At 43.7% G+C, this 27,923-nt stretch overlaps 1 protein-coding gene across 9 annotated transcripts in view; it reads right to left on the minus strand.

Annotated features, from left to right (window-relative positions):
* TIAM2 (TIAM Rac1 associated GEF 2) overlaps nt 1-27,923 on the minus strand; it is a 769,295-nt gene that overhangs the window by 160,599 nt on the left and 580,773 nt on the right. For all 9 annotated transcript variants that reach the window (XM_073585716.1, XM_073585715.1, XM_073585720.1 and 6 more), the window contains one exon: nt 4,859-4,965. In XM_073585716.1, the coding sequence (XP_073441817.1) occupies nt 4,859-4,965 (107 nt within the window). The remainder of the gene's footprint in view (nt 1-4,858; nt 4,966-27,923) is intronic.

Here is a 27,923-nt window from a genome sequence, read left to right on the forward strand (position 1 = left end):
GTGGTTAGCTATAACAAATTATAATTATCCTCTATCCCATAGTCCAGTGCCCATATACCCATCATACATATTCTCCATCCCATAGTCCCATGCCCATATACCCATCATACATATTCGCCATCCCATAGTTGAGTGCCCATATACCCATCACACATCCTTCATCTCATAGTCCCATGCCCATATACCCATAATACATATCCTCCATCCCATAGTCCCGTGCCCATATACCCGTCATACATATCCTCCATCCCATAGTCCAATGCCCATATACCCATCACACATCCTCCATCCCATAGTCCCGTGCCCATATACATATCCACCATCCCATAGTCCCGTGCCCATATACCCGTCATACATATCCTCCATCCCATAGTCCAATGCCCATATACCCATCACACATCCTCCATCCCATAGTCAACCATTATGACATCATAATGAGCGGCGGCAGGGCTTGCAACCTATGATGACATCAGCGTCGCCATGGCAACCATTGTGACATCATAATGAGGGGCAGGGCTTGATACGCACACACTGCTTCCCCAGTATGCAAATAGGGGCATTATGACATCATAATGAGGGGCGGGGCTTGACAAACACACACTTTTTCCCCAGTATGTAGATAGGGGCAAAATTGTTTGGTGAATTGGAATGCCTGGGGTTAAAATTTCGCCTCACAACATAGCTTAGGATGCTCTCGGGGTCCAGACGTGTGACTGTGCCAAATTTTGTGGCTGTAGCTGCGACGGTGCGGATGCCTATCCGGATATACACACACACACACACACATACACACTTTGAGCTTTATATATTAGATTTATATGTCACAGAGTTCTTCATAGCTGAATAGCCGCTAATTCAATTGCCGGCTTTTGTCAAATCATTCCCCAAACCGACATGAAATGACACATGGTTTACATACAGTAAACCATTTCATTTCATGTTTTTTTTGTATGTCTTTCATTAGTAATTAGATGAGGGTTGATGTGTAAAATTTGGGAAGTGTAGCTGTTAATTTAAGGGGTTAATTCGTTGTAAAAAAATGTGTGGGCACCCGCATTGACAAATTACCGCGGGAGCCCACACATTTTTTTACAACGAATTAACCCCTTAAACTAACAGCTACACCTCCCAAATTTTACACATCAACCCTCATCTAATTACTAATGAAAGACATACAAAAAAAACATGAAATGAAATGGTTTACTGTATGTAAACCATGTGTCATTTCATGTCGGGTTGGGGAATCATTTCACAAAAGCCAGCAATTGAATTAGCGGCTATTCTGCTATGAAGAACTCTGTGAAATATAAATATATATATATGTGTCTCAATGACATGTATATATATATTTATGTATTCTATGTGTCTATATCTATTCTTTCTTTTGTGTTATAAAACCTGTCATAGGGCTCCATTATATGTCCATTTTGCAAGCCGGCGAGAAAATCTCAGCAGACGGATGGCATACGGATTACATACGAATGCTTACATGCCCAAAATACGCGACCACACCTTGCTTACGGATGACATACGGATCACTATTTAGGGGTCATTCATCCATATTATGCCTGTAAACTACGGATTGTATTTTGCGTCGGTTAGTGTGACCCCGGCCTTTTATTCTAGGTTCTTCAAAGTAGCCACCTTTTGCTTTCATTACTGCTTTGCACACTCTTGGCATTCTCTTGATGAGCTTCAAGAGGTCGTCACCAGAAATGGTTTTCACTTCACAGGTGTGCCCTGTCAGGTTTAATAAGTGAGATTTCTTGTCTTATAAATGGGGTTGGGACCATCAGTTGTGTTGTGCAGAAGTCTAGTGGATACACAGCTGATAGTCCTACAGAATAGACTGTAAGAATTTGTATTATGGCAAGAAAAAAGCAGCTAAGGCTAATTTCACACCTGACCCTAACCCTAACCCTAACCCTGACCCTAACCCTAACCCTAACCCTGACCCTAACCCTAACCCTGACCCTAACCCTGACCCTAACCCTGACCCTGACCCTAACCCTAACCCTGACCCTGACCCTAACCCTAACCCTGACCCTAACCCTAACCCTGACCCTGACCCTAACCCTAACCCTAACCCTGACCCTAACCCTGACCATAACCCTAACCCTAACCCTAACCCTGACCCTGACCCTAACCCTAACCCTAACCCTGACCCTAACCCTAACCCTAACCCTGACCCTAACCCTAACCCTGACCCTGACCCTAACCCTGACCCTAACCCTGACCCTAAACCCCCTTAACTAACCCTAACTCTAACCCAAACCCCTAAATTCCATGGTTAACAAAAAAAAACGCATGTGCAAAAAAAGCATACATAAGCATGCCAATGCGCACATATGCGCACCCATAGACTTATAATGGGTGTCTTGCTGTAAAAAAACGCATTGCGCGCGCATGCGTTTTTTTGAGGCAAGTCGGACGCCCAAAAAATGCAACAGGATGCATTTTGTGCGCCCGAGCGCATACCGCAAAAAACGCATGCGCGCAAAAACGCATACAAACGCGTGTGTATGCGCACATAAGCGCATCCCATGCAAAGTATAGGAAAAAAAAAACGCAAAATCCCGCGAAAAAAACGCAAGTGTGAAACCAGCCTAAGTAAAGAAAAACAAGTGGCCATCATTACTTTAAGAAATGAAGGTCAGTCAGTCCGAAAAATTGGGAAAATTTTGAAAGTGTCCCCAAGTGCAGTGGCAAAAACCATCAAGCGCTACAAAGAAAATGGCTCACATGAGGACCGCCCCAGGAAAGGAAGACCAAGAGTCACCTCTGCGGCGGAAGATAAGTTCATCCGAGTCACCAGCCTCAGAAATCGCAGGTTAACAGCAGCTCAGATTAGAGACTAGGTCAATGCCACAAAGAGTTCTAGCAGCAGACACATCTCTAGAGCAACTGTTAAGAGGAGACTTTGTGCAGCAGGCATTCATGGTAAAATAGCTGCTAGGAAACCACTGCTAAGGACAGGCAACAAGCAGAAGAGACTTGTTTGGGCTAAAGAACGTAAGGAAAGCACATTAGACCAGAGGAAATCTGTGCTTTGGTCTGATGAGTCCAAATTTGAGATCTTTGGTTCCAACCTCCGTGTCTTTGTGCGACGGAGAAAAGATGAACGGATGGACTCTACATGCCTGGTTCCCACCGTGAAGCATGGAGGAGCAGGTGAGATGGTGTGGGGGTGCTTTCTTGGTGACACTGTTGGGGATTTATTCAAAATTGAAGGCATACTGAACAAGCATGGCTACCACAGCATCTTGCAGCGGCATGCAATTCCATCCGGTTTGCGTTTAGTTGGACCATCATTTATTTTTCAACAGGACAATGACCCCAAACACACCTCGAGGCTATGTAAGGGCTATTTGACCAAGAACGAGAGTGATGGGGTGCTACGCCAGATGACCTGGCCTCCATAGTCACCAGACCTGAACCCAATCGAGATGGTTTGGGGTGAGCTGGACCGCAGAGTGAAGGCAAAAGGATCAACAAGTGCTACGCATCTCTGGGAACTCCTTCAAGACTGTTGGAAGACCATTTATGGTGACTACCTCTTGAAGCTCATCAAGAGAATGCCAAGAGTGTGCAAAGCAGTAATCAAAGCAAAAGGTGGCTACTTTGAAGAACCTAGAATATAAGACATATTTTCAGTTGTTTCATACTTTTTTGTTAATTATATAATTCCACATGTGTTAATTCATTGTTTTGATGCCTTCAGAGTGAATCTACAATTTTCATAGTCGTGAAAATAAAGAAAACTCTTGGAATGAGAAGGTGTGTCCAAACTTTTGGTCTGTACTGTATGTGCATGTACTTTGTGCAAACATCACATAGTGTCCACACTGGTTAATTCAATATATTGGTCAGTGCTTTGCACTATATAGTGGACAATTGTAACAATTCATTTGTGATCTAATATATGTTATTCGCTGCATATTTATGCATTCCGCTCTAGCTGACCTCTGATATATATATGTTTGGTTTGAGGCACCAATTTTCATGATTATTTTTTGTATTTTCATGTATTTTAAGATGTTTAAATAAAATTGATTTGTTTTGCTAACATCCTGAAAACTCTTCTTGATCTAAATGTAGTTTAGTGGCTATAAGATCAGTATGTTTATTTACAAATACAAATGTAAAAAAACTTGCCAAATACTGAATGTGTGAACGTGGCCTTAAAAGAAAAAAATATCAACATGCAAGAAATGCAGGTTTTTTATTCATCACACCACCTAAAAAAACACTAAAAAAGTGATCAAAATGACACATGGAAGTTAAATGAGCTCTCCATGAAAAAAAACAAGCCCTCAACCATCTCCATAGACTGAAAAGTAAAATATTCAAGTAATCACCGTAATCATACTGACACGGATAATCACACTCCCTGGTCATTTTTACCATGTAAAGGCTCATTCACACGTCAGCATTTGGTCAGTATTTTGCATCAGTGTTTGTATGCCAAAGCCAGGAATGGAACTTACCGAGACAAAAATATAATTGAAAGACTGACTCCTGTTCCTTATATTGGAGACATTCCTGGTTTTGGCATACAAATACTGATGAAATACTGATCAAAAATACTGATGTGTGAAAGAGGCCTAATGGCTGCTCTGAAAACAAAACCCCAAAAACAATCATGGATTTTTTCCTGTTATTCTAAATAGTGTATGGTAAAATGAATGGTGTAACTCAAAACTAAAACTCATCAAACATAAAAAGTCCACATACCGCATATCTGGACCAAAAAATAAAAAAATGTATGGTTTTGGAAGAAGTGGAGGAAAAAAGCGAAAGAGCAGTGAGACAATAAGGCTAAAATGTATTTCTTGTTTGAAGAAGTGAAACGTCTTACCTTATATGTTTGATCCGTTCGTGGCCTGCACTTCACTTGATCCAAGGCGTCATCTGTGCTACTCCGTTTCAAGGTACCAATGGTGACATCTGGTACATTGCTTAAATCTAAAAAAATTACAGAAACGGTCATGATTGCAAGTAAAATCATAAGATTTCACTACAATTTCATACTCTTGTATTTAGAACTTTACTTGAACACCCTCAAAAACCTTCCAAGATTTTGCATGTAAAATGCACGTTGTGTAGGCTCACAGATTTTCAGTCGGAGGCTTTATTCACACATCAGTATCAGCAATTAGACCACACTAGCAATGCTTAAAAAGGAATTCCATGGTCAGAAAGCAAGATATATATAATAACCGCATGTAGGATGTTAGCTAAGCCAGTAAATTGCACCAAAATCTGCACTCTGACAGCTCATATTGAAATAACAGCTGAGGAAAAATCCACTGGTGGTAAGGATGCTCCACATATATTACAGGGATTATCCAGTGCCTCAAACTTCCACATCAAGATGTGAGAGGCACTGCGGACATGGCACCCATCATGACAAGTGTAACATCTGAACATACTGCTGCAACCCCTGCCTTGGTCCCTAGGCAGTGCTGCACTAATACCATGACTACTGCTGGACATCGGCAGCTTGTAGCAATTTAGCTTTTAGGGCTCATACTCATCTGCGAGAAAAATGGACAAGTGCAATCTGATAAAAAATCAGATTACATTCTGACTAATGTTAATCTATGAGTCTCTGCTCATCTGCAATTTTTTTCTCAGCTGAAATCGGACTGAGAAAAAAAATCACAGCATGCTGCCATTGTCCTCATATATCGTATAAGACTCGCAAGTGAACGTCAATGGGTGTCATAAAAAAATCACACAACACATGGACCATGCAATTGGCGCCTGATTTTTACACATCCATGTCCTTTGAAAAGCCAGCAATTCAATAGCCACATATCGTAAAATCACAGCATGACCCAACGGAATAGAATAGATAGATTACATACAGTATATTCACATGGAATAGATAGATATAAAGATATGCTTCACATATGTAATTAGTGCAGTGTGTGTGCAGCTTCCTGTGCATGTATTTAAATAAATATTTTTCTGAAAAAATGGCATGGGCTCCTGCGTTATTTTCCTAACAAGCAGAAGGACAGCCAACATCAGATATTTATAGCCTCGGAAGGAGGTAATACACATGGAGCTTCCCAGGCTATTTATATCACCTCGCAGCTGTATACTTGGCCTTTACTGGCTATTAAAATGGGAGACTCCCCCCACACAAAAAAACGACTTAGGGACCCCTAGAATTAATAACCAGCAAAGACTAGGCAGACATCTGCAGGCTAATGTTAATAGCCTAGGAAGTGGCCATGGATATTGGCCCCCCCAGGTAAAAAAAACATCAGCTCTCAGCCACCACAGAAATGTGCATCTTCTGGCACATAGCCTCACTCTTCCCTCATTTTAATAACTGGTCAAGGCTATACAACTGTGAGCTTATATTTATAGCCTGGGAAGATCCATCGGTATTTCCTCCTTCCCAGGCAATAAACATCTGCCCCAAGCCATCGACTTTCCCTCTGCTGGTTTAGAAAATTACGCAGGAGCCCACACCATTTTTTTTTTCGAGAAAAATGATAATTTATTAACTAAATACATGTACAATAAGCTGCACATGCACTGCGCTAATTGTATATGTCACTGACATCTATATATCTATCTATTCTATGTGTATATAATGTATGTAATCCATCTATTCTTTCTTGTCGGGTCCCGCTGTGCTTTTATTGTACAGGGCTGTTGAACTGCCATCTTTTCATCCATCTATCTATCTTAATTATATATATATACTAGCTGAAGAGCCCGGCGCTGCTCTGGGGCAGTTTAGATTTCCCTTTCTGTCTTTAGACTATGTAGTTCTCCGGCTGTGATCGAGGGGTCTAGGGCACCGTAGGAACCCCCCACGGCTACTGCTAGTTGTTGTTGATAGGTTCATGGGTCTGCAATCCGATAGCTGCCAACTTCTCTGGTTTTCTGGACTTAGCTAGTATTTCTGTTTTTGCCTCCTACGGTGACTCATTCATAACAGAATCACTAGCCATACCACAGATCCTAGGGTACTCAATAGCAGGAAAGAATTGTAAAAAAAAAAAAAAAAAGTGTGTATATTCTTTCCTCTATCTCTGAGGCCATAGGGGGAATTTTTTTTCTCTCAATGGAGATAAAGCAATTGTCTGATCGCGTGGAGCAGCTCGCTGCGGAAGTGCGGGGAATTTCCGCCTACTTTGCTCATTCACATGCTGCTGAACCAAAGATCCCTACTCCTGATGTGTTTTTTGGGGATCGGTCTAAATTTTTGAATTTCAAAAATAATTGTAAATTATTTTTCGCTTTGAAGCCTAACTCGTCAGGGAGCTCCGCGCAGCAGGTTAAAATTGTCATCGCTTTGCTGCGTGGCGATCCCCAGGATTGGGTGCTTTCTTTGAAACCAGATGATCCTATTCTGACTAATGTGAATGCATTTTTTCAAGCCTTGGGGTTGTTGTATGACGAACCTAATGCTATTGATCAGGCTGAAAAGACCCTGTTGGCATTGAGCCAGGGTCGAGATTCTGCAGAATTGTACTGTCAAAAATTCCAAAAGTGGGCGGTCCTTACTACCTGGAATGATAATGCCTTGGCAGCTCTCTTTCGGAAGGGTTTGTCAGAAGCCGTAAAAGATACTATGGTGGGATTTCCTGTTCCCTCTGGTCTGGACGATTCTATGTCATTAGACATTCAGGTTGATCGGCGTTTACGTGAACGCAGGACTGCACGAGAGGTGTTGCCACCTGTTGAACAAGTGTCTGAACCTATGCAATGTGATAGAGTTTTGTCCAGGGAGCAACGTCTGGAGTTCAGAAGGCGTAATAAGCTGTGTTTTTTTGTGGAGATGCCTCGCATATTATTTCTGTCTGTCCTAAGTGAGAGAAACGTTTTGCACACACGTTTTCTGTGGGTGGTGTTCAACCTAAGTTTCTTCTGGCAATTACTCTGATCTGCTCCCTGTCCACATTTTCCGCCAAGGCTTTTGTGGATTCGGGAGCAGCCCTGAACCTAATGGACTTGGATTTTGCTAAACGTTGTGGATTTCCGATGACACCTCTGCGGATGCCTATTCCTTTGAGAGGGATTGATGCCACTCCTTTGGCGAAAAATAAACCTCAGTTTTGGACCCAGGTGGTAATGCGGGTCGCCCCAGACCATCAAGAAATTTGCAGATTTTTGGTGTTGCATAATTTGCATGATACCATTGTCCTGGGGTTTCCCTGGTTGCAAATTCATAATCCAGTTTTGGATTGGAAATCTGTGTCTGTGGTGAGTTGGGGTTGTCGGTGTGCCCTTAGTGAGGCTCTGTTTTTTTCCACCTCTCCTCAGTCGCATGATGTTCCTGACTATTTGGCGGACTTTTATGATGTATTTAGTGACAATGAGTCTGCGTCTTTGCCTCCTCATAGGAGCTATGACTGTGCAATTGATCTGAGCCCGGGGTGTAAATTTCCCAAGGGTCGGCTCTTCAATTTATCTGTACCCGAGCACGAGGCTATGCGATCCTATATTAAGGAGGCGTTGGAGAACGGTCATATTAGACCATCCTCTTCACCCTTAGGTGCTGGGGTTTTTTTCGTGGCCAAAAAGGATGGTTCATTAAGGCCTTGTGTTGATTATCGTGCCCTCAACAAAATTACTATTAAATATCAGTATCCGTTACCCCTGATTTCGGATCTATTCTCCAGAGTTAAAGGTGCTTGCTGGTTTACCAAGCTTGACCTCAGGGGGGCGTATAATGTTATCCGCATTAAGCATGGGGATGAATGGAAGACGGCGTTTAATACTCCGGGGGGACATTTTGAGTACCTGGTGATGCCTTTTGGGCTCACTAATGCCCCTTCTGTCTTCCAGTGCTTCATGAACAACATTTTCCGAGACTTTGTGGATACATTTTTGATTATCTATTTGGATGATATTTTGATCTTCTCCAAGGATTGGGATTCTCATGTGGAACATGTTCGGACTGTGTTCCGGATCTTGAGGGAAAATTCCCTGTATGTCAAAGGATCGAAATGCCTTTTTGGGGTACAGAGGATTTCTTTTTTGGGATTTATTTTGTCTCCGTCAACTATTGAAATGGACCCGGCCAAGGTACAGGCCATTTATGATTGGGTTCAGCCCACTTCTTTGAAGACCCTCCAGAAATTTTTGGGTTTTGCTAATTTTTATCGGAAATTTATAGCAAAATTTTCTAGTATTGCCAAGCCATTGACTGATCTGACTAAGAAGGGTGCTGATGTGTTGAATTGGTCTCCGGAGGCTGTTTCTTCCTTTCAGGAGCTGAAGCGAAGATTCACTTCTGCCCCGGTTTTGCGGTAACCTGATGTCTCACTCCCGTTCCAGGTAGAGGTGGACGCTTCTGAGATTGGTGCAGGAGCTGTTTTGTCCCAAAAGGATCCTGTAACATCTAAAATGAATCCCTGTGCTTTCTTTTCCCGTAAGTTCTCTTCATCTGAACGTAACTATGATGTGGGAAATCGGGAACTGTTAGCCATGAAATGGGCATTTGAGGAGTGGAGACATTGGTTGGAGGGAGCTAAACATCAAGTCGTGGACCTCACTGACCGCAAGAATTTGATTTACCTGGAGTCGGCCAAACGCTTGAACCCTAGACAGGCTAGGTGGGCCTTGTTTTTTACACGTTTTGATTTTGTTGTCTCTTTTCTTCCTGGCACTAAGAATGTCAAGGCTGACGCTCTCTCTAGGAGCTTCTTTGCTGATTCTCCTGTGGTGACCAAGCCTGCTACCATCTTAGGCGAAGGGGTAGTTCTTTCTGCCATCTCGCCCGATTTGAGACGTGCTCTGGAAGAGTTCCAGGAGGACAAACCTGAGCGTTGTCCCAGGGGAAAGTTGTATGTTCCTGACCAGTGGAAGAAGAGGGTGATGTCTGAAGTTCATTGCTCTGCATTGGCTGGTCATCCAGGTATTTTTGGTACTAGAGATCTGGTGAGTCGGTCTTTTTGGTGGCCCGCCTTGTCTCGTGATGTCAGGAATTTTGTGCAGTCCTGTGGGACTTGCTCCCGGTCTAAACCTTGTTCTCGCTCTAGTGGGTTGTTGATGCCTTTGCCGGTCCCCAAGAGGCCATGGACCCATATTTCAATGGATTTCATCTCTGATATGCCTGTCTCTCAGAGAATGACTGTTATTTGGGTGATTTGTGATAGGTTCTCTAAGATGGTTCATCTTGTACCACTCCCAAAGTTGCCATCTTCCTCTGAGTTGGTGCCCCTGTTTTTGCAACAGGTGGTTCGCTTGCACGGGATTCCTGACAAAATTGTATCTGACAGAGGAGTTCAGTTTGTGTCTAGATTTTGGAGGACTTTCTGTTCCAAGCTGGGAATTCAGTTGTCCTTCTCCTCTGCTTTTCACCCTCAGACCAATGGGCAGACGGAGAGAACAAACCAGACCTTGGAGTCGTATTTGAGATGTTTTATTTCCGCTGATCAGGATGATTGGGTTTCATTTTTGCCCTTGGCCGAATTTGCTTTAAATAATAGAGCTAGTTCTGCCACTTTGATGTCACCTTTTTTTTGTAACTTTGGGTTTCATCCTCGATTTTCTTCAGGGCAGATGGAGCCTTCTGCCTGCCCAGGTGTTGACACTGTGGTGGAGAGAATGCACCAGATCTGGGACCAAGTGGTGGATAAGTTATCTCTCTCCCAGGAAAAGGCCCAGCGGTTTTCCAACCGACATAGGACCATTGGTCCCCAGTTTAAGGTTGGTGATATGGTTTGGTTATCATCAAAAAATATCGCTATGAAGGTGGCTTCTCCTAAGTTTAAGCCTAGATTTATTGGACCTTACAAGATTTTGGAGATTATTAATCCGGTCTCTTTTCGTTTGGCTCTTCCTGTCACATTTAAAATCCATAATGTGTTTCATAAGTCCTTGTTGAAGAGGTTTGTTGAACCAGTAGTTCCTGGGGTGGCACCTCCAGACCCTGTATTGGTTGAAGGTAACATGGAATATGAGGTAGAGAAGATACTGGATTCCTGTCTGGCTAGACGGAGACTCCAGTATTTGGTTAAGTGGAAGGGTTATGGTCAGGCGGATAATTCCTGGGTCTCTGCCTCTGATATTCATGCCAAAAGATTGGTGCGTGCCTTTCATCGGGCTCACCCTGATCGCCCTGGTGGCGTGGATGAGGGTTCGGTGACCCCTCCTCAAGGGGGAGGTACTGTTGTGAGTTCATTTTCCCCTTCACCATTGAGGTCTGATGAACTCCTTCTTCTGGTGAAGGAAGGTAGTGAGGCTGTTTACCAAGCACCTGGGTATGATGATGATGACTGGGTGACGGGAATTGCTGACTGGATATAAGGCAGCCGACGCCCTTCTGCCTTGCTGGTGATCTCTCTGAGGGATTCTAGGAGACCAGTCTGATTCCTGCTCCTCAAAAGCTAAGTTTTCTGCACTGCTTTTTGCATTTGTGTTTTGTTTTGTTTTGCCTTGTTTTTCTGGATTTCTGCCATTCCCTGCTGGGGTGAGTTGAATTCCTTTTTGCTCTGTCTTCAGAAAATACCTGAGTGCTGATATAGTCTTTTTGAAGCCTAGCGTCTTCAGGGCCTTTTTCCCTATCAGCCTGTTGGCCCTTGTTTTGATAGGGTTTTTTGGCGGATTGCAGACAGCAGCTTTCCTATCCTGTCCTATTTAGCTAGCTTTTGCTCAGCCTATCTTTCTATCTGTGTGAGTGTTTTTTCATCTTGCTTCACCGTCATTATATGTTGGGGGCTGCCTATTGCTTTGGGGTCTGCTCTGGGGCAGTTTAGATTTCCATTTCTGTCTTTAGGCTATGTAGTTCTCCGGCTGTGATCGAGGGGTCTAGGGCACCGTAGGAACCCCCCACGGCTACTGCTAGTTGTTGTTGATAGGTTCAGGGGTCTGCAATCCGATAGCTGCCAACTTCTCTGGTTTTCTGGACTTAGCTAGTATTTCTGTTTTTGCCTCCTACGGTGACTCATTCATAACACTTCTCCTTTAGTTATGGTAGAAACCGAACAGTAAATTTCGGGGTCCATACCGAACACCTGCTGTTTGGCATGGCCCCAAAACACAGACTTATCCAGGAAGTCCGTGTTACTTTTCAGGTTCGGCACCCTGAACATCTGCTGTTTCGAATGCTGTAATCTGCATGAAGGTGCGAGAAACACTGGAGGCACTGATCGGTAGTCAGACTGACATCGCTGGTCAGAGCTCCAGCGCTGTGACTGGCGGTAAAAAGTTTACCTCCCAGTCACAGAGGCGTCGGATGATGCGAGTACTACTCCCATTAGCCTACACTTGCAGCTAATACCAGTGAGAAAAAGCACCGCTGATGGGAATATTCATCAGCCAGCGCCTGTGCTATAATTAAATTTAAAAAATTGCATGGAGTATTTTTCTATTTTTGATAACCAGCATGGCAAAAATGACAGCTGCAGGCTGCAACCCTCAGCTGTCTGCTTTATCATGGCTGGTTATTAAGAATAGCGAGGTCCCCACACCATTTTTTAAAATAAATGATTTAAATAAATAATTTAAAAAAACAGCATGGGGTCCACCCCATGATTGAAAATCAGCCAAGCTAAAGCAGACAGCTGGGGGCTGATATTTTCAGGCTCGTAAGGGGCCATGGATATTGCCCTCCAGTCTAAAAATAACAACCCACAGACACCCCAGAAAAGGTGCATGTATTAGATGCACCAATTTCAGCATTTTCCCACTTACCCCTGTGGCGGTGGCAAGTGGGGTTCATATTTGTGGAGTTGATGTCACCTTTGTATTTTTAGGTGACATCAAGCTCAGCAGTTCAGTTAGTAATGGAAATTTAGTAAGGAATTTCTCACGATAAACTCACTGAGCTCAGCTCTACACCATGAGTTCATTGGCCTGGCTCACACTGAAGTGAGTTGGGAACGCAGCCTCAGTGACATGCAGTAACCTCTGACACTGTGATCGCACTCACTGATGCTGCACTTGCAGCAGCTCATTCTCCCTTGGTTTTCTGCCTGGACAGTCACATCTTGGCACCGTCCAGGTTGAAAACTAATTATCGCAGACATGGATTGTGGCATGGCACAGTAAAACTGTTTGTAAAAACGGTGTGTATTTTTAAATAAAGGACTTTATTCTGGGTGTTTTTTACTGACACTATGACTATGGGGTTAGTAATCGATAGGAGTCTTATAGATGTCTCTCCATTACTAACTGCTGAGCTTGATGTCACCTGAAAATACAAAGGTGACATCAACATGACATGAACCCCACTTTCCACCTCCAAAAGGCAAGTGAGAAGAGATGAGCAAAGCACCAGAATTGGAGCATCTAATAGATGCAGCTGTTGGATGCTATTTTTTGGCTTGGGTGAAACATCCATGGCCCCTTATCAGCTTAGTTGTCAAAAATGGGTTGACCCCAGACTTTTTTTAATCATTTATTTAAATAATTTAAAAAATGCTTGGGGACTCCTATTCTTGATAAACAGCCAGGGTTGCAGCAACAGTTTTGCCATACTGTTTATCAAAAATAGAAAGACCCCATGAATACTTCCATCAGGCGCGCCTCCTCTCTCTGTTATTAACGGCAGCAGACATAGGCTGATGGGAGTAGCATTCTCTCATCATCCGACGCCTCTGTGACCTCCGGTAACTGCAGCTCTCTGACTGGCAGTAATGATCTTACTGCTGATCAGGGGCAGTGTTTGCCGTGCTGACATGCAAATTACAGAATGGCAACCAATGGATGCTTGGGTCCCCCCATTCATCTTATTGGAGTCAGGGTTTGGGTACTGTTCTGGTACCTGAAACAAACTTTTTTTTTAACTGTTTGACCGAACCTGCCGGACCCGAACATCCAGGGGTTCGCCTGTCATTACTCTCCTTTTAACATAGTCTGGGAAACATAAATATTATATTTCAAGAAAAATTAATTCCTGATAGAAGAGGATTTTTAACCTGCATTTTAGGAAACATTCAGAAAATGATGCACAGTTATAAATATATTGTGATTCAATTGATTTAGCAACCTGTTTTGATATGCCATGTTTAATTGCTCCAGTGTTGACACCACTCTAGGCAACTATAGAGATGAAGTAAATGCCATAGGATTGCAATTAACTGCATGGCATTTCCACTGTGTCATAACCACATCAGGTGGCTTCTAGCCTGCGCTGCGCACACACACAATCCATGCTCCCCCGATGTTCCAATCATTCTAAGTATCCTGCTTGTTCTGATCATTTGATACAATACAGAGACTGAGTCATAAGAGGCAACAAAAAGCAGGAGTAGGAATATGTCACTATCACCCACCAGGAAAGGCATTCACCCACAAGAGTAGGAAAATGCACAAATCGCTCTTATTGTTGGGTCATTTAACATGTTCCAAGCCTATAATTACTTGGCTCTGCTCACTCCAATTCAGAATATCAGGATAATGACTAGTGGATTATCAGGAGAACAAGTCTATTGTCTTCTCAACTAGACCTAAATATTCAGGTCTGAACTACGTCTTTCTTGTATTAACTATTACTAAGGGTACCGTTACACTTAGCGATGCACCAGCGATCCCGACAACGATATGGATCGCTGGTGCATCGCTAAGTGGTCGCTAGTGAGCTGCCACACAGGCAGATCTCACCAGCGACATAGCAGGGGTCGGGGGTCGCTACTTCCCTGTCAGACTCGGCAAAATCGGTGAATTTACAGCGATATTGCTAGCAATATCGCAATGTGTAATGGGGGGCTTAACACTGCACTGTACTTCCCTACTATACCAGAGACACAATGTGGATTATCTCCTCTGGAGGCAAAGTGCAGGAGGTTATCATCGGGCTGGTGACTATGAAAACAATAGTCACAAAATAGATTGCACCTACAAAAGAGACAATTCGGGAATGTGCACACAACTCTCGGAATTCCACTGGAAAAAGCACTAATTAAATGCTCAAAAGACTGAACCTCTGGGTTTCTATGTGAGCACAACTTGCTATTCATATATTAAGTCTTTTGAGCGTGGTTTGTCATTCTGTTTTAAAAAGGTTTTAAAAGACGCTAAGTGATTAACAGAAAAAAGTGATCTGACCAGTCTTCATCCTTTTGCTCTGAAGACACTCTATATTATAAAATGGTAGTTACTGGAAAGGCTCAAGGGATGCCAGTTTTTTTTTTTGGGGGGGGGGATTGGAGATTTCATTGTTGAATGTACTTAAATTAAAAAAAAATCTGGAAAATGCCATTAAAAAGTGCCCCCCAAAATGCTGGAAAAGGCTAAAAAATAAAGTGCTTGTGGCAAAATGTTAACGTAGAGGGGTGTTCCAGACATGCGTTTTATTAGTTTTGGACAAAAGTGACGAGAACACTGGTAAATTAACCTTCTAATGTTGCCTTCTTTATATAGACAGTGCAGCTGCAGCACCTTACAGCAGCACATGTGATCTGGTGGTATTAGTAGCCATGTGATGGGGTCACTTGAGTGCTATATTGAGAGGAGACGCAGTGGTGGCAGATTTACAGTAACAGGAAACAGGAGAAAAAAAATGACAATTACTAAGCAATTACCAAACATAAGTGCTGGGACTTACACTGATGCATCACCCAGACTTTACTCTTTTTGTTCTTTATTTTCTTTTTTAATTCTATATTCTATGTATCGAATTCTATGAAGGTAGGGGGAAGGTAGAAGTGAGTTTTGGCAATTACCTATTGTTAGGCCGGGATCACACACAGCGAGATAAGGCCAAGTCTCGCAGGTTAAAACCAAGCTCTGGCGCCGGCACTCCGGAGTGGAGCGTGCAGCCGCACAGCAATACATGGAGCTGCACGCTCCGCTCCGGAGTGCCCGTGCCAGAGCTTGGTTTTAACCTGCGAGACTTGGCCATATCTCGCTGTAGTGTGACTCTGGCCTAAATGTTATATCGGTCTCTAGTTTTATTAAGGTATGTGCACACATAGTTTTTTGTCTCTGCGGATTTTGTAGAGAAAACCGCAGGAAATCCGCAGGACAAAGTGCTGCGGTTTTTCTGCGGTTTATCTGCATTTTTTCTGCGGTTTTGCCCTGCGGTTTTACACCTCATAATGGATGAGGTGTAAACTGCAGCTTTTCTGCACCAAACAATTGACATGCTGCGTTTTGAAAACCGCAGCAAAACAGCGCGGAAAAAAACGCAGCATGTGCACAGCTTTTTATTTCCATAGGAAATAAAGGTACTGTACAACGCAGCAGAATCTGCTGCGTTTCTGCAGAGCCAAAAACGCTGCGGAAACGCAGCAGAAACCGCAAAGTGTGCACATACCCTAAGGCTATGATCACGTAGCATTTTTTCAGGATCGGTTTGCAGCATTTTTAGGCAAATTAAGGCTACTTTCACACTAGCGTTTTTTTGCGCTGCATGCGCAGTCCAAACACATACAAAAAACGCATCAAGCATTTTGCATGCGATTGCTTATTTTATGCGCATGCGTTTTAACCAGTTTGAAGCCATAATGACTCTTAAAAGGCATGCGATTTTAAACGCAGGCGTGCGCATGGACATGCGCACGCCTGCGCTCCCATAGACTGTAATGTGTTTTGTTGCTTATTCCGTGCCCATGCGCTTTTTTTTAGACAGGTCGGACGGACCAAAAATGCAGCAGGTTGCGTCCAGCGCGCCTGGGCGCACACTACAAACAATGCATGCGCACGAAAACGCATATGAATGCGTGCAAACGCTAGACCATGCGCCCCATGTTAAAGATAGGGGCTCAGGACGCATGCGCATGTAAGCGCACGATGCGCTACGCTAAAAAACGCTAGTGTGAAACCAGCCTAACAGCTGTTTTTTACAGTACTAGCAAAAGCTGTGAGATTTCAGAAACATTATGCACACGCTTGTATTTTTTTTTCTGGCAATGTGAAAACTGCTGAGTTTTTTTTAAATCTGCAGCATGTCAAATATTTCAGTGTTTTAGTAGAGATATTTCATTCATAAAAAGCCATGAGAAAGTGAAAAAATGCTACAAGAAATGCAACGGCAGTTTTATTGCGGTGTTTTTAGGTGTATTTGGACAATAAGGCCGGAGTTAGACTTGCGAGAAAGTCTACTGCCGGCACTTGGATCGGAGCGTTCAGCTGCATGTATTTCTATGCAGCTGAGCGCTTCAGGAGTATCCGCACAAGTCTGCAGTCACATAGAGTGACGGTGGGCTTGTACCTTTAGCCTGGACATCCTCTGTAAGGGTTTAACCCCTTAACCCCCAAGGGTGGTTTGCACGTTCATGACCGGGCCAATTTTTAGGCCGGGGTCACACTAACCGCCGCAAAATACGGTCCGTAGTTTACAGGCATAATAATACGGATGAATGACCCCTAAATAGTGCTCCGTATTTCATCCGTAAGCAAGATGTTAGTCACGTATTTTGCGCATGTAAGCATCCGTATGTAATCCGTATGCCATCCGTATGCTGAGATTTTCTCGCCGGCTTGCAAAATGGACATATAATGGAGCCCTATGACAGGTTTTATAACACAAAAGAAAGAATAGATATAGACACATAGAATACATATATATATATATATATATATATATATATATATATATATGTCATTGAGACACATATATATATATATATATATATATATATATATATATATATATATATATATATATTTCACAGAGTTCTTCATAGCAGAATAGCCGCTAATTCAATTGCCGGCTTTTGTGAAATCATTCCCCAACCCGACATGAAATGACACATGGTTTACATACAGTAAACCATTTAATTTCATGTTTTGTTTTGTATGTCTTTCATTAGTAATTAGATGAGGGTTGACGTGTAAAATTTGGGAGGTGTAGGTGTTAATTTAAGGGGTTCATTGTAAAAAAAATGTGTGGGCTCTCGTGGTAATTTGTCAATGCGGGAGCCCACAAATTTTTTTTACAACGAATTAACCCTTTAAATTAACACCTACACCTCCCAAATTTTACACACCAACCCTCATCTAATTACTAATGAAAGACATACAAAACAAAACATGAAATTAAATGGTTTACTGTATGTAAACCATGTGTCATTTCATGTCGGGTTGGGGAATGATTTCACAAAAGCCGGCAATATATATATATATATGTGTGTGTCTCAATGACATGTGTTTATATATATATATATATATATATATATATATATATATACACAAATATATATATGTATTCTATGTGTCTATATCTATTCTTTCGTTTGTGTTATAAAACCTGTCAATGTGATTTTACTGTATTACGCACTGAATTTCCGGCTTTTCTAAAGGACACTGGGTGCATATTTCTCGCAAGTCACACATCTGGTCCGTGTGTAATCCGTATTTTTTGCGCACCCATAGACTTGCATTGGCGTATTACGGGCGTAGTACGCTGACAATCGCAGCATGCTGCGATTGGCACAGACCGTAGAATACGCCCGAGAAATATACGGCTGTTGGGAGCTGCCCCATAGAGAATCCTTTGTCCGTGTGTAATGCATGCTTTTAACGCCTCTCACTCGTCCGTATTCCTCGCCAGTGTGACCCCGGCCTTACAATTCTGACCACTGTCCCTTTATGAGGTAATAACTCTGAAACACTTCCATGGATCCCGGTGATTCTAACAATGTTTTCTCATGACATATTGTACTTCATGTTAGTGGTAAAATTTCATTCATATAACTTGCATTTATTTGTGAAAAAAATGGAAATTTGGCGAAAATTTTGAAAATTTGGCAATTTTCCAACTTTTAATTTTTATGCCCTTAAATCACAGAGATATGGCACACAAAAAACTTAATAAGTAACATTTTCCACATGTTTACATCAGCACAATTTTGGAACCAAAATGTTTTTTTGTTAGGAAGTTATAAGGGTTAAAAGTTGACCAGCGATTTCTCATTTTTCCAACATCATTTTATTTTTACGGACCAGATCACATTTGAAGTCACTTTGAGGGGTCTATATGATAGAAAATACCCAAAAGTGACACCATTCTAAAAACTGCACCCCTTAAGGTGCTCAAAACCACATTCAAGAAGTTTATTAACCCTTCAGGTGCTACACAGGAATTTTTTGAATATTTTAAAAAAATGAACATTTAACTTTTTTTCACAAAAAAAATACTTCAGGTTCAATTTTTTTTAATTTTACCAAGGGTAAAAGGAGAAATTGGACTGGAAAAGTGATTGGTCAATTTGTCCTGAGTACGCTGATACCTGATATGTGGGGGGAACCACTGTTTCGGCGCATGACAGAGCTCAGAAGGGAAGGAGCGCCGTTTGACTTTTTCAATGCAAAATTAGCTGGAATTCAGATCGGACGCCATGTCACGTTTGGAGAGCCCCTGATGTACCTAAACAGTGGAAACCCCCCACAAGTGACCCAATTTTGGAAACTAGACCCCCAAGGAACTTATCTAGATATGTGGTGAGAGCTTTGAACCCACAAGGGCTTCACCGAAGTTTATAACGTACAGCGGTACAATTAAGAAATCATATTTTTTCCACAAAAATGATCTTTTCACCCCCAATTTTTATTTTCCCAAGGGTAACAGGACCCTAAAAGTTATTGTGCAATTTGTCTTGAGTACGCTGATACCCCATATGTGGGTGTAAACGACTATTTGGGAGCATGGCAGAGCTCGGAAGGGAAGCAGCGCCATTTGACTTTTTTGGCTGGAATTGAGATTGGACACCATGTCGCGTTTGGAAAGCCCCTGATGTACCAAAACAGTGGAAACCCCCCACAAATGACACCATTTTGGAAACTAGCCCCCCCTAGGAACTTATCTAGATGTGTGGTGAGCACTTTGAACCCCCAAGGGTTTCACAGAAGTTTATAACGCCCGGGCGTGAAAATAAAAAAATTGTATTTTTTCCACAAACATGATCATTTAGTCCCCAATTTTTTTATTTTCCCAAGGGTACCAAGAGAAAATGGACCCGAAAAGTTGTTGTCCAATTTGTCTTGAGTACAGTGATACCCCTTATGTGGGAGAAAACTACTGTATGGGCACACATCGGGGCTCGGAAGGGAAGTAGTGATGTTTTGGAATGCAGACTTTGATGGAATGGTCTGTGTGTGTCATGTTGCCTTTGGAGATCCCCTGATGTACCTAAACAGTGGAAATCCCCCACAAATTAGACCATTTTGGAAACTAGACCCCCTAAGGAACTTATCTAGATGTGTGGTGAGTACTTTGAACCCCCAAGGGCTTCACAGAAGTTTATAATGCCCGGGCTTGAAAATAAAAAAATCGTATTTTTTTCCACAAACATGATCATTTAGTCCCCAATTTTTTTATTTTCCCAAGGGTACCAGGAGAAAATGGACCCCAAAAGTTGTCCAATTTTTCCTGAGTACGCTGATATCCCATATGCGGGAGAAAACTACTGTATGGGCACACGTTGGGGCTCGGAAGGGAAGTAGTGACGTTTTGGAATGCAGACTTTGATGAAATGGTCTGAGGGTGTCATGTTGCCTTTGGAGAGCCCCTGATGTACCTAAACAGTGGAAACCCCCACAAATGAGACCATTTTGGAAACTAGACCCCGTAAGGAACTTATCTAGATGTGTGGTGAGCGCTGCACATTGCGCTGCTGTGGGGGACTCAGGGAAGCACGGAGGGAGCCCCCTCCCTGCCGATGCTTCCCTTTAACCCCCGGTACACCGCGATTGTGTTTGATCGCGGTGTGCAATAGGTTAACATGTCGGGGTCGGTCCGTGACCGCCCCTGACACATTGTGCCGGGTGTCAGCTGTGATAATCAGCTGACACGCGGCCGCGATCAGCGGCGCTCACCACGTGGGCGCCGCTGATCGCTGTGACGTACTATCCCGTCCCTGGGAATTAAGTCCCAGGGCACATGGACGGGATAGTACGTCACATGGCAGAAAGGGGTTAATAACAGTTGACAGACGTGTTGCAATAATTTCTGCAACTAAGAATCCATTCCATCAGTCTAAGGCCGGGGTCACACTAACCGACGCAACATACGGTCAGTATTTTACATGCGTAATACGGATGAATGGCCCCTAAACAGTGCTCCGTATGTCATCCGTAATCAAGGTGTGGTCGCGTATTTTGCGCATGTCAGCATCCGTATGGCGAGATTTTCTCGCAGGCTTGCAAAATGGACATATAATGGAGCCCTATGACAGGGTTTATAACAGAAACCAAACAATAGATATAGACACATAGAATGTATATATGTATATATATATATGTATTCTATGTGTATATATCTATTCTTTCATTTCTTTATTAAACCTATCAGTGTGAGTTTACTGTATAGCGCACTGAATTGCCGGCTTTGCTAAAAGACACCGGGTGCGTATTTCTCGCAAGTCACATGTGTGGTCCGTGTGTAATCCGTATTTTTTGCGCACCCATAGACTTGTATTGGCGTACTATTGCCGTAGTAAGCTGACAATCGCAGCATGCTGCGATAGGCACGGAGCGTAGGATACGGATGAGAAATATACGGCTGGTGCGAGTGACCCCATAGAGAATCATTTGTCCGTGTCTAATGCGTGCTTTTAGCGCCTCTCACTCGGCCGTATTCCTCGCCAGTGTGACCCCGGCCTAACTGGGGTTGTTTCTGGACCATGGGAATCAACTTCGTCATTCCCCACTGAGAAAAAATGTGTCACATGCAAATTCTGCCTGTGCTGACATCACAAATGAAGATGTCACAAGAAGTATCAGCTTACTGTAAGTACATGAAGGAGCAGACACAGAAGAGATCCCCTGTGCAGGACAACATATGGGTCCTTTGCAGTTCAATAGTTCATAGCTGACAATTCTGTGTGCTTTGTAGGTAGAAGTGGGTCCTATATCTCATGTGGGGTTGCACCACTATTATATCTTTCTCTTTCTACATGACATGTCACTTTGCCCTAGATCGCACTATGCCATTGCTACATTGCACTATGATGCAAGTGAATTTGGTTTCGTTGCATCCAGAAAGTTGCTTTGACACAAAAGTAAAATGAATTTCCACGTTGTAGTGTATTCTAGTCTCCAGGTGACCTTACTTACAGTTGGGTGCCATCTTGCAGCAGCAGATGTCTGGCCCCGTGCAGCACGTGTCACTGCCTAAGTCACTGTAAAGCCCCAGCCTAAAGCACTATTCAGATATCCATGTTTGTCATCTAACGTACACACACAGCACATGGAACCAATAGTCTATGGGTTATTTACATGAACCTGCCTTTTCAAGTGAACAGGTCTGCGATAACTACAGACAGCAAAGATGCCTTCCATGTGAGGTTTATTCATCATAGATTTAACAACTCTTCCATACATATTTCCATTCATTGTTCATTTCCTTTTGGGCAAAAATAAAATTGTTATACCCAATGGATGATAAGAGCAACGAATGTTAAAGATTCCCTCCCATGTATATACTTTTCTTTATTAAATGTGTGTAAATGTGTATTGAGAGTCCTCAGTGGTTGATGCCTTTTAATGGCTAACTGAAAAGATGGTAACACATTGCAAGCTTTCGAGACTACTCAGGTCTCTTCATCAGGCTAGACTAATACAAAATCTGAAGTCACATATTTATGCACAATACAGCCTAGAAAAAATGCAATAGATAACACAAGTGACGTGAAGCAGAACTATCAATATGGGAGAGGGAGAAACATAAATATAAACATTGGACCAGTTCATAGATAAGGAGTCCGGATGTTTTATGGTATGGTAAAAGGTATCAACCACTGAGGACTCTCAATATCTACTGGCTAACACGGTACAAAGATATACATCTTTCCTGTATGTAAATGTGTATTTACTTGTATTTAATATAGTGTGCGTGTATTAATATACTCACCTACCGCTGCTCTCTTCGTTGTCAAGCACAGTTCTTATCCTCTTCTCAGTGACGTCACCCCTATTCAGACTATGGGGACTGTCAGACACCATATAATTCAGACCAAAATGTATAGACTAGCAGGCGGCTCTTCCACTCGAGATTGACAGCTTCATGTATTTCTATGCAGCTGTCACACTATGGTCAGGAGAGCCGCCGACTAGTCCATGCATTGCTGTCTGATTCATGTCCGATTTATACGGCCGTCTGACTGCGCCCTATGTGTGAGTCTCTTTTACAATGTAATCCTATGGAGCCTTATTCTGACGCTCCATAAGCCTACGTTGTATTAGTGTAAGGAGATGGCTGCTCCCCTCAGTTGCACCCTCTCCTCCTTCCGTGTCACACTTGTGCCTCTTATGTGTTAACTGCCTTGATTGTAATGTGTTCTCCTTTATCTGCTGTAATCTGCCATGTTGTTGTGCACTGTTGCTAGGTCAGGGACAGCAAGAGTTAACAGTATGGGCTGTGTTTAACAGCCACAAGGTGGAAAGGAAGCTACAGCTTCCTCAGAACTGCCCAGATCGTTGAACAGGGCAGATGTATATGACCCAGGGCACTGCCAGGCCTCTGGACAGGATACAAATGTTGCCCTGAAATCTGAAGGACTATGAAATAAGGACTAAAGGACTGCACCATGGGTCTCCAGGACTTCAGGAGTGCCCCATGCTGAAGGGGTCTCAGGCGCCCAGTTTCCAGCATGTGGATTTTTGTGATCTCCGGCTTCTGCGGCCGTTGAGGGGACGGATGAAGCCACTGTCAGGGAGAGATCAGGAATCCAGTGATGTATTTTTGTTGCTCTATTCTTTATATCCTGTTACATTAAACAAGTTGTTTTCCCCATTGGACAACGGTTACCTCTTCTGCCTCTGTTTTGCCCGGACAACTGTGGCTGGAGCAAGAACCAGGCACGTCGTGAGGAAGGTTGTGTTGGTCCCAACTGGCTAAGTGCAAGGGACCAGGGGAGTGCTTGCTGACAGTCGGCTCAGTGGACTCTATTCATGTACTGTGCCTTTAAGAACCCGGCTCTGACTACCCTCCCCTGGTCGCCCTTGTTACATTAGTAACTTCTGGGTCACGCAGAGCGCAGCGTGACTTGGACGGTCTGCAGAGCAATGCTGTTACTGAAAGGAGAAGAATAGCGCTGGTCACAGGAGAGTGACAGATGAGCATATTATACACTCACAATACAATACATGCACATATACACATGGGAGCGCTTCTCTAAGGCTAAGTTCCCACTATGAGCTTTTAGTGAGTTTTTGACGCAGTATTTTTTGCTATGTCAAAAACGCTGCTTGCTACAGTTTTAGCAAAGTGGATGGGAGTTATAGAAATCTGCCCACTATGTTTTTTTTTCACTCTGTGTAAACTTACCTGGTGCATGTTTTAAATCAGAGACACGTCAATGTCTTTTGCGGGCACACTGAGTTTTTTTTTTCCAGATTGTCCACTTAGACTTACATTAGATGCGGAAAATCCACATCTAATGTCTCTTTTTTCCCATTTATTACTGTAAAATAAAAAATAATAAACCACCATATTATTTACCTGTCCACCAAGAATCCCTATGTGATGCTGTCCCACAAAGAACTCCAGCACTGTTACATCTGGGTGGTTTGTTGAACGGTGGCATGATACGACCACTCAGCAAACCAGCAGTCATCACACTGAGACAGGAATGTGATAACGCTCCTACAGGGTGTAACGTTGATGTGAGAAAAGTCACCAGCGTTCATAGCTGATGAACCCTGGTCACCTCACTGATGTCACCGCTAGTGTTGAGCATTCCGATACCGCAAATATCGGGTATCGGCCGATATTCACGGTATCGGAATCCCGATACTTAGTTCCGATACTTTTTGCATATCGAATACCGGCATCGGAAGTTCCCATAATGCTATGAGCCAGTTTGATTTGATTCAACCAATGACAATCCTCAGAAGTGTGGGCACATCCTGTTAGGCATGTAGGCATGTTAACTAATGGCATGGCTGTGATTGGCTGCTGAAATGATGTCATGATGCACTATAAAAGCTGCCGCCGCCATTTAGGGTTCACTCTGCTGTGAACACAGTTAGGGACAGGCTGCTGTTCAAGACTGAGAAACAGTTAGAGATAGCGATTTGCTAAATAATATTGTGCTTTACCCAGGCTACATTATCAATCACTGTAGCTTTCTTTTGCCTTGCAGCGCTGTTCACAGCTATCTGCAAGGTCTGTGTGAGTGCAGCTCACGTTGTAGTGTGTTCTGCAGCCACCTCTGGTTGTAGTCCGCTCAGTGTGCGTCACTGCCTCATACATAGTCCTTTTTTGTTCTATTGCAGCTCATTTTTCCTGATTTTTTTCTCCTATTAGTGTGCTTCCATCCGTATCCATCTACATTGGTTGGTTGCAAACACTATATAGGAGTAGATAGAGGAGCCTTTTTGCTGGCTTGTGCCCTGCAGCCGCAGCCAGATTAGTATTAGCCTATTTTTTGGAGCCTCCTCTATTGCATTGTAGGTTACCTTCCTCTAAACAGTTTGTGATACTATCGCTTTCACATCATTGGTCACATCGTTTTTGTTTTTTTTGAAAAAAAAATGTAAATAAAGTTCACCAAATACTCCACTTGACAGTTGTGTAGGCCACATTAGCACATATTAAAGTGTAGTCCACACACTTTATAAAATTAGTGCTTCTTATACCTGTTAGCAGCTGTTCAGGAATAAGCACACTAAGCCCCCCCTTTGTACTTTTCTGCCTATCTTTATCAGTCTACCAAGATGAAGAAGGCAGGGAGTAAGGCACGTGGTCGTGGGCGTGGAGTTTCAGCAGGGAGAGGACGTGGGGATTCTGTGCCTGCTGCGGGCACCAGTGACTCAGCATCCCCCAGTTTTACCAGGCAAAACTGCTGCGGGACGAACAAATTGAAGCCATTGTTAGATGGATGGCAGCTAACGCATCGACTTCAATTACTTCCACATCCTCTCAGGGCCAGAGCACTGAAGAGTAACCATCTGTCTCTTCACCACCTGCCAAATTGCCCAGGCAGTCAGAGAGCCCTGTACAGGAGCCATCTCATTCTCTACTTCTGTCCTCCGAATCTGTTGGCTTGGAAAGAGGGGGCCAGCCAAGCAGCATTCTAGAATGTGAAGAAGAGGGAGTATGCAGTGATGCGCAACTGCTTTGTCCCTCTGAATCTGAAGAGGCGGGTGGGCCAGTGCCTATGGTCAGCACACCTCAGTACGCATCAGATGATGAGACTCAGGTGCCACTTTCTGGTGCGTACTGTGCTGGTGAGACTACCCAGGAGAAGCAGGTGTTTGAAGAGGGGAGTGTAGATGATGAGGTCCTTGACCCCTCATGGCGTGAGGAACAGGAAGGTGGTGGGAGCAAACTTTGAGCAACGAGCGGCACGGGTTAACGTCGTTTGATCGAGCTCAAATTTTGGCTATCTCAATATCTGGAAAGGGGAATCGTTTTGTGGGGTCCAGACGGACAAAATTCCGACATCGATTTTTTGCGGTCACCCTAGTGTACACCCTCCTAGATCCTCACTACCGGGACAACTTTCAAAGCCTCATAACACTGTTGAACCGGGAGCGTAAAATGCGGGAGTACCAAGACACACTGGTGCATTCCATCATGTTCTCCATTCCACCCGAGAGCAGTGCTGTTAGTGCTTTACAAAGCAGCTCTGTGCGTCGAGGCACTGGAGGAAGCTCTGCACAAAGAGGGAGCAGAGGCAGCGCCTCAGCACAAGGCAAGACCAGTATGGCCCAAATGTGGCAAAGTTTTGTGTGCCCGCCACAAATGTCTACACCATCACAGACGGCTCCAGTCAGCAGGAGGCAACGTTTCCGTCAGATGGTGACAGACTACATGTCTTGCCCTGTCAGTGTACTCCCAGACGGCTCTTCCCCCTTCAAGTTTTGGGTCTCTAAGCTGGATACATGGCCAGAGCTTAGCCAGTATGCATTGGAGGTGCTGGCTTGCCCTGCTGCTAGTGTATTATCGGAATGCGTCTTTAGTACCGCAGGTGGTGTACTAACAGACCGTCGCATGCGACTATCCTCCAATAACGTTGACCGGCTTACTTTTCTGAAAATGAACAAGGCCTGGATCTCGCCGGAATTTGCCAGTCCTCTTCCAGAATAAATAATTGGTTGGCAACAGTATCCAGGTCTCCTGTTGTGTTCATGTTTCTACCACCTGAACTGTAATCCCTGGGCTCCAACACCGCCAGTTGTTGCTCAGAAGTGCCGTCTGCACAGAGAAAAACACTAGCTCCTGTGTTAGTGGGGTTCAGTAACGCCAGCTGCTCCCCTGCTGTGTGTCCGGCAATATCTCCTGCTCCCTCCACATTCACCCCGCATTAAATATTAAACTTGCTCCAATTAGGCCTCAGCCTACTCCTTGATTGACCCTGGGCTCCAACACCGCCAGTTGTTGCTCAGAAGTGCCGTCTGCACAGAAAAAAACACTAGCTCCTGTGTTATTGGGGTTCAGTAACGCCAGCTGCTCCCCTGCTGTGTGTATGGCAATATCTCCTGCCCCCTCCACATTCACCCCGCATCAGATATTAAACTTGCTCCAAGTAGGCCTCAGCTTACTCCTTGATTGATCCTGGGCTCCAACACTGCCAGTTGTTGCTCAGTAGTGCCATCTGCACAGAAAAAAACACTAGCTCCTGTGTTATTGGGGTTCAGTAACGCCAGCTGCTCCCCTGCTGTGTGTACGGCAATATCTCCTGCTCCCTCCACATTCACCCCACATCAGATATTAAACTTGCTCCAAGTAGGCCTCAGCCTACACCATGATTGATCTTGGGCTCCAACACTGTCGGTTGTTGCTCAGAAGTGCCGTCTGCACAGAAAAAAACACTAGCTTCTGTGTTATTGGGGTTCAGTAACGCCAGCTGCTCCCTTGCTGTGTGTATGGCAATATCTCCTGCTCCCTCCACATTCACCCCGCATCAGATATTAAACTTGCTCCAAGTAGGCCTCAGCCTACACCATGATTGATCCTGGGCTCCAACACTGCCAGTTGTTGCTCAGAAATGCCATCTGCACAGAAAAAAACACTAGCTCCTGTGTTAGTGGGGTTCAGTAACGTCAGCTGCTCCCTTGCT

The sequence above is a fragment of the Dendrobates tinctorius genome, unplaced genomic scaffold, assembly GCF_039654945.1.
Source record: "Dendrobates tinctorius isolate UK_male_01 unplaced genomic scaffold, ASM3965494v1 ptg000087l, whole genome shotgun sequence".
Taxonomy (NCBI): Eukaryota; Metazoa; Chordata; class Amphibia; order Anura; family Dendrobatidae; genus Dendrobates; species Dendrobates tinctorius.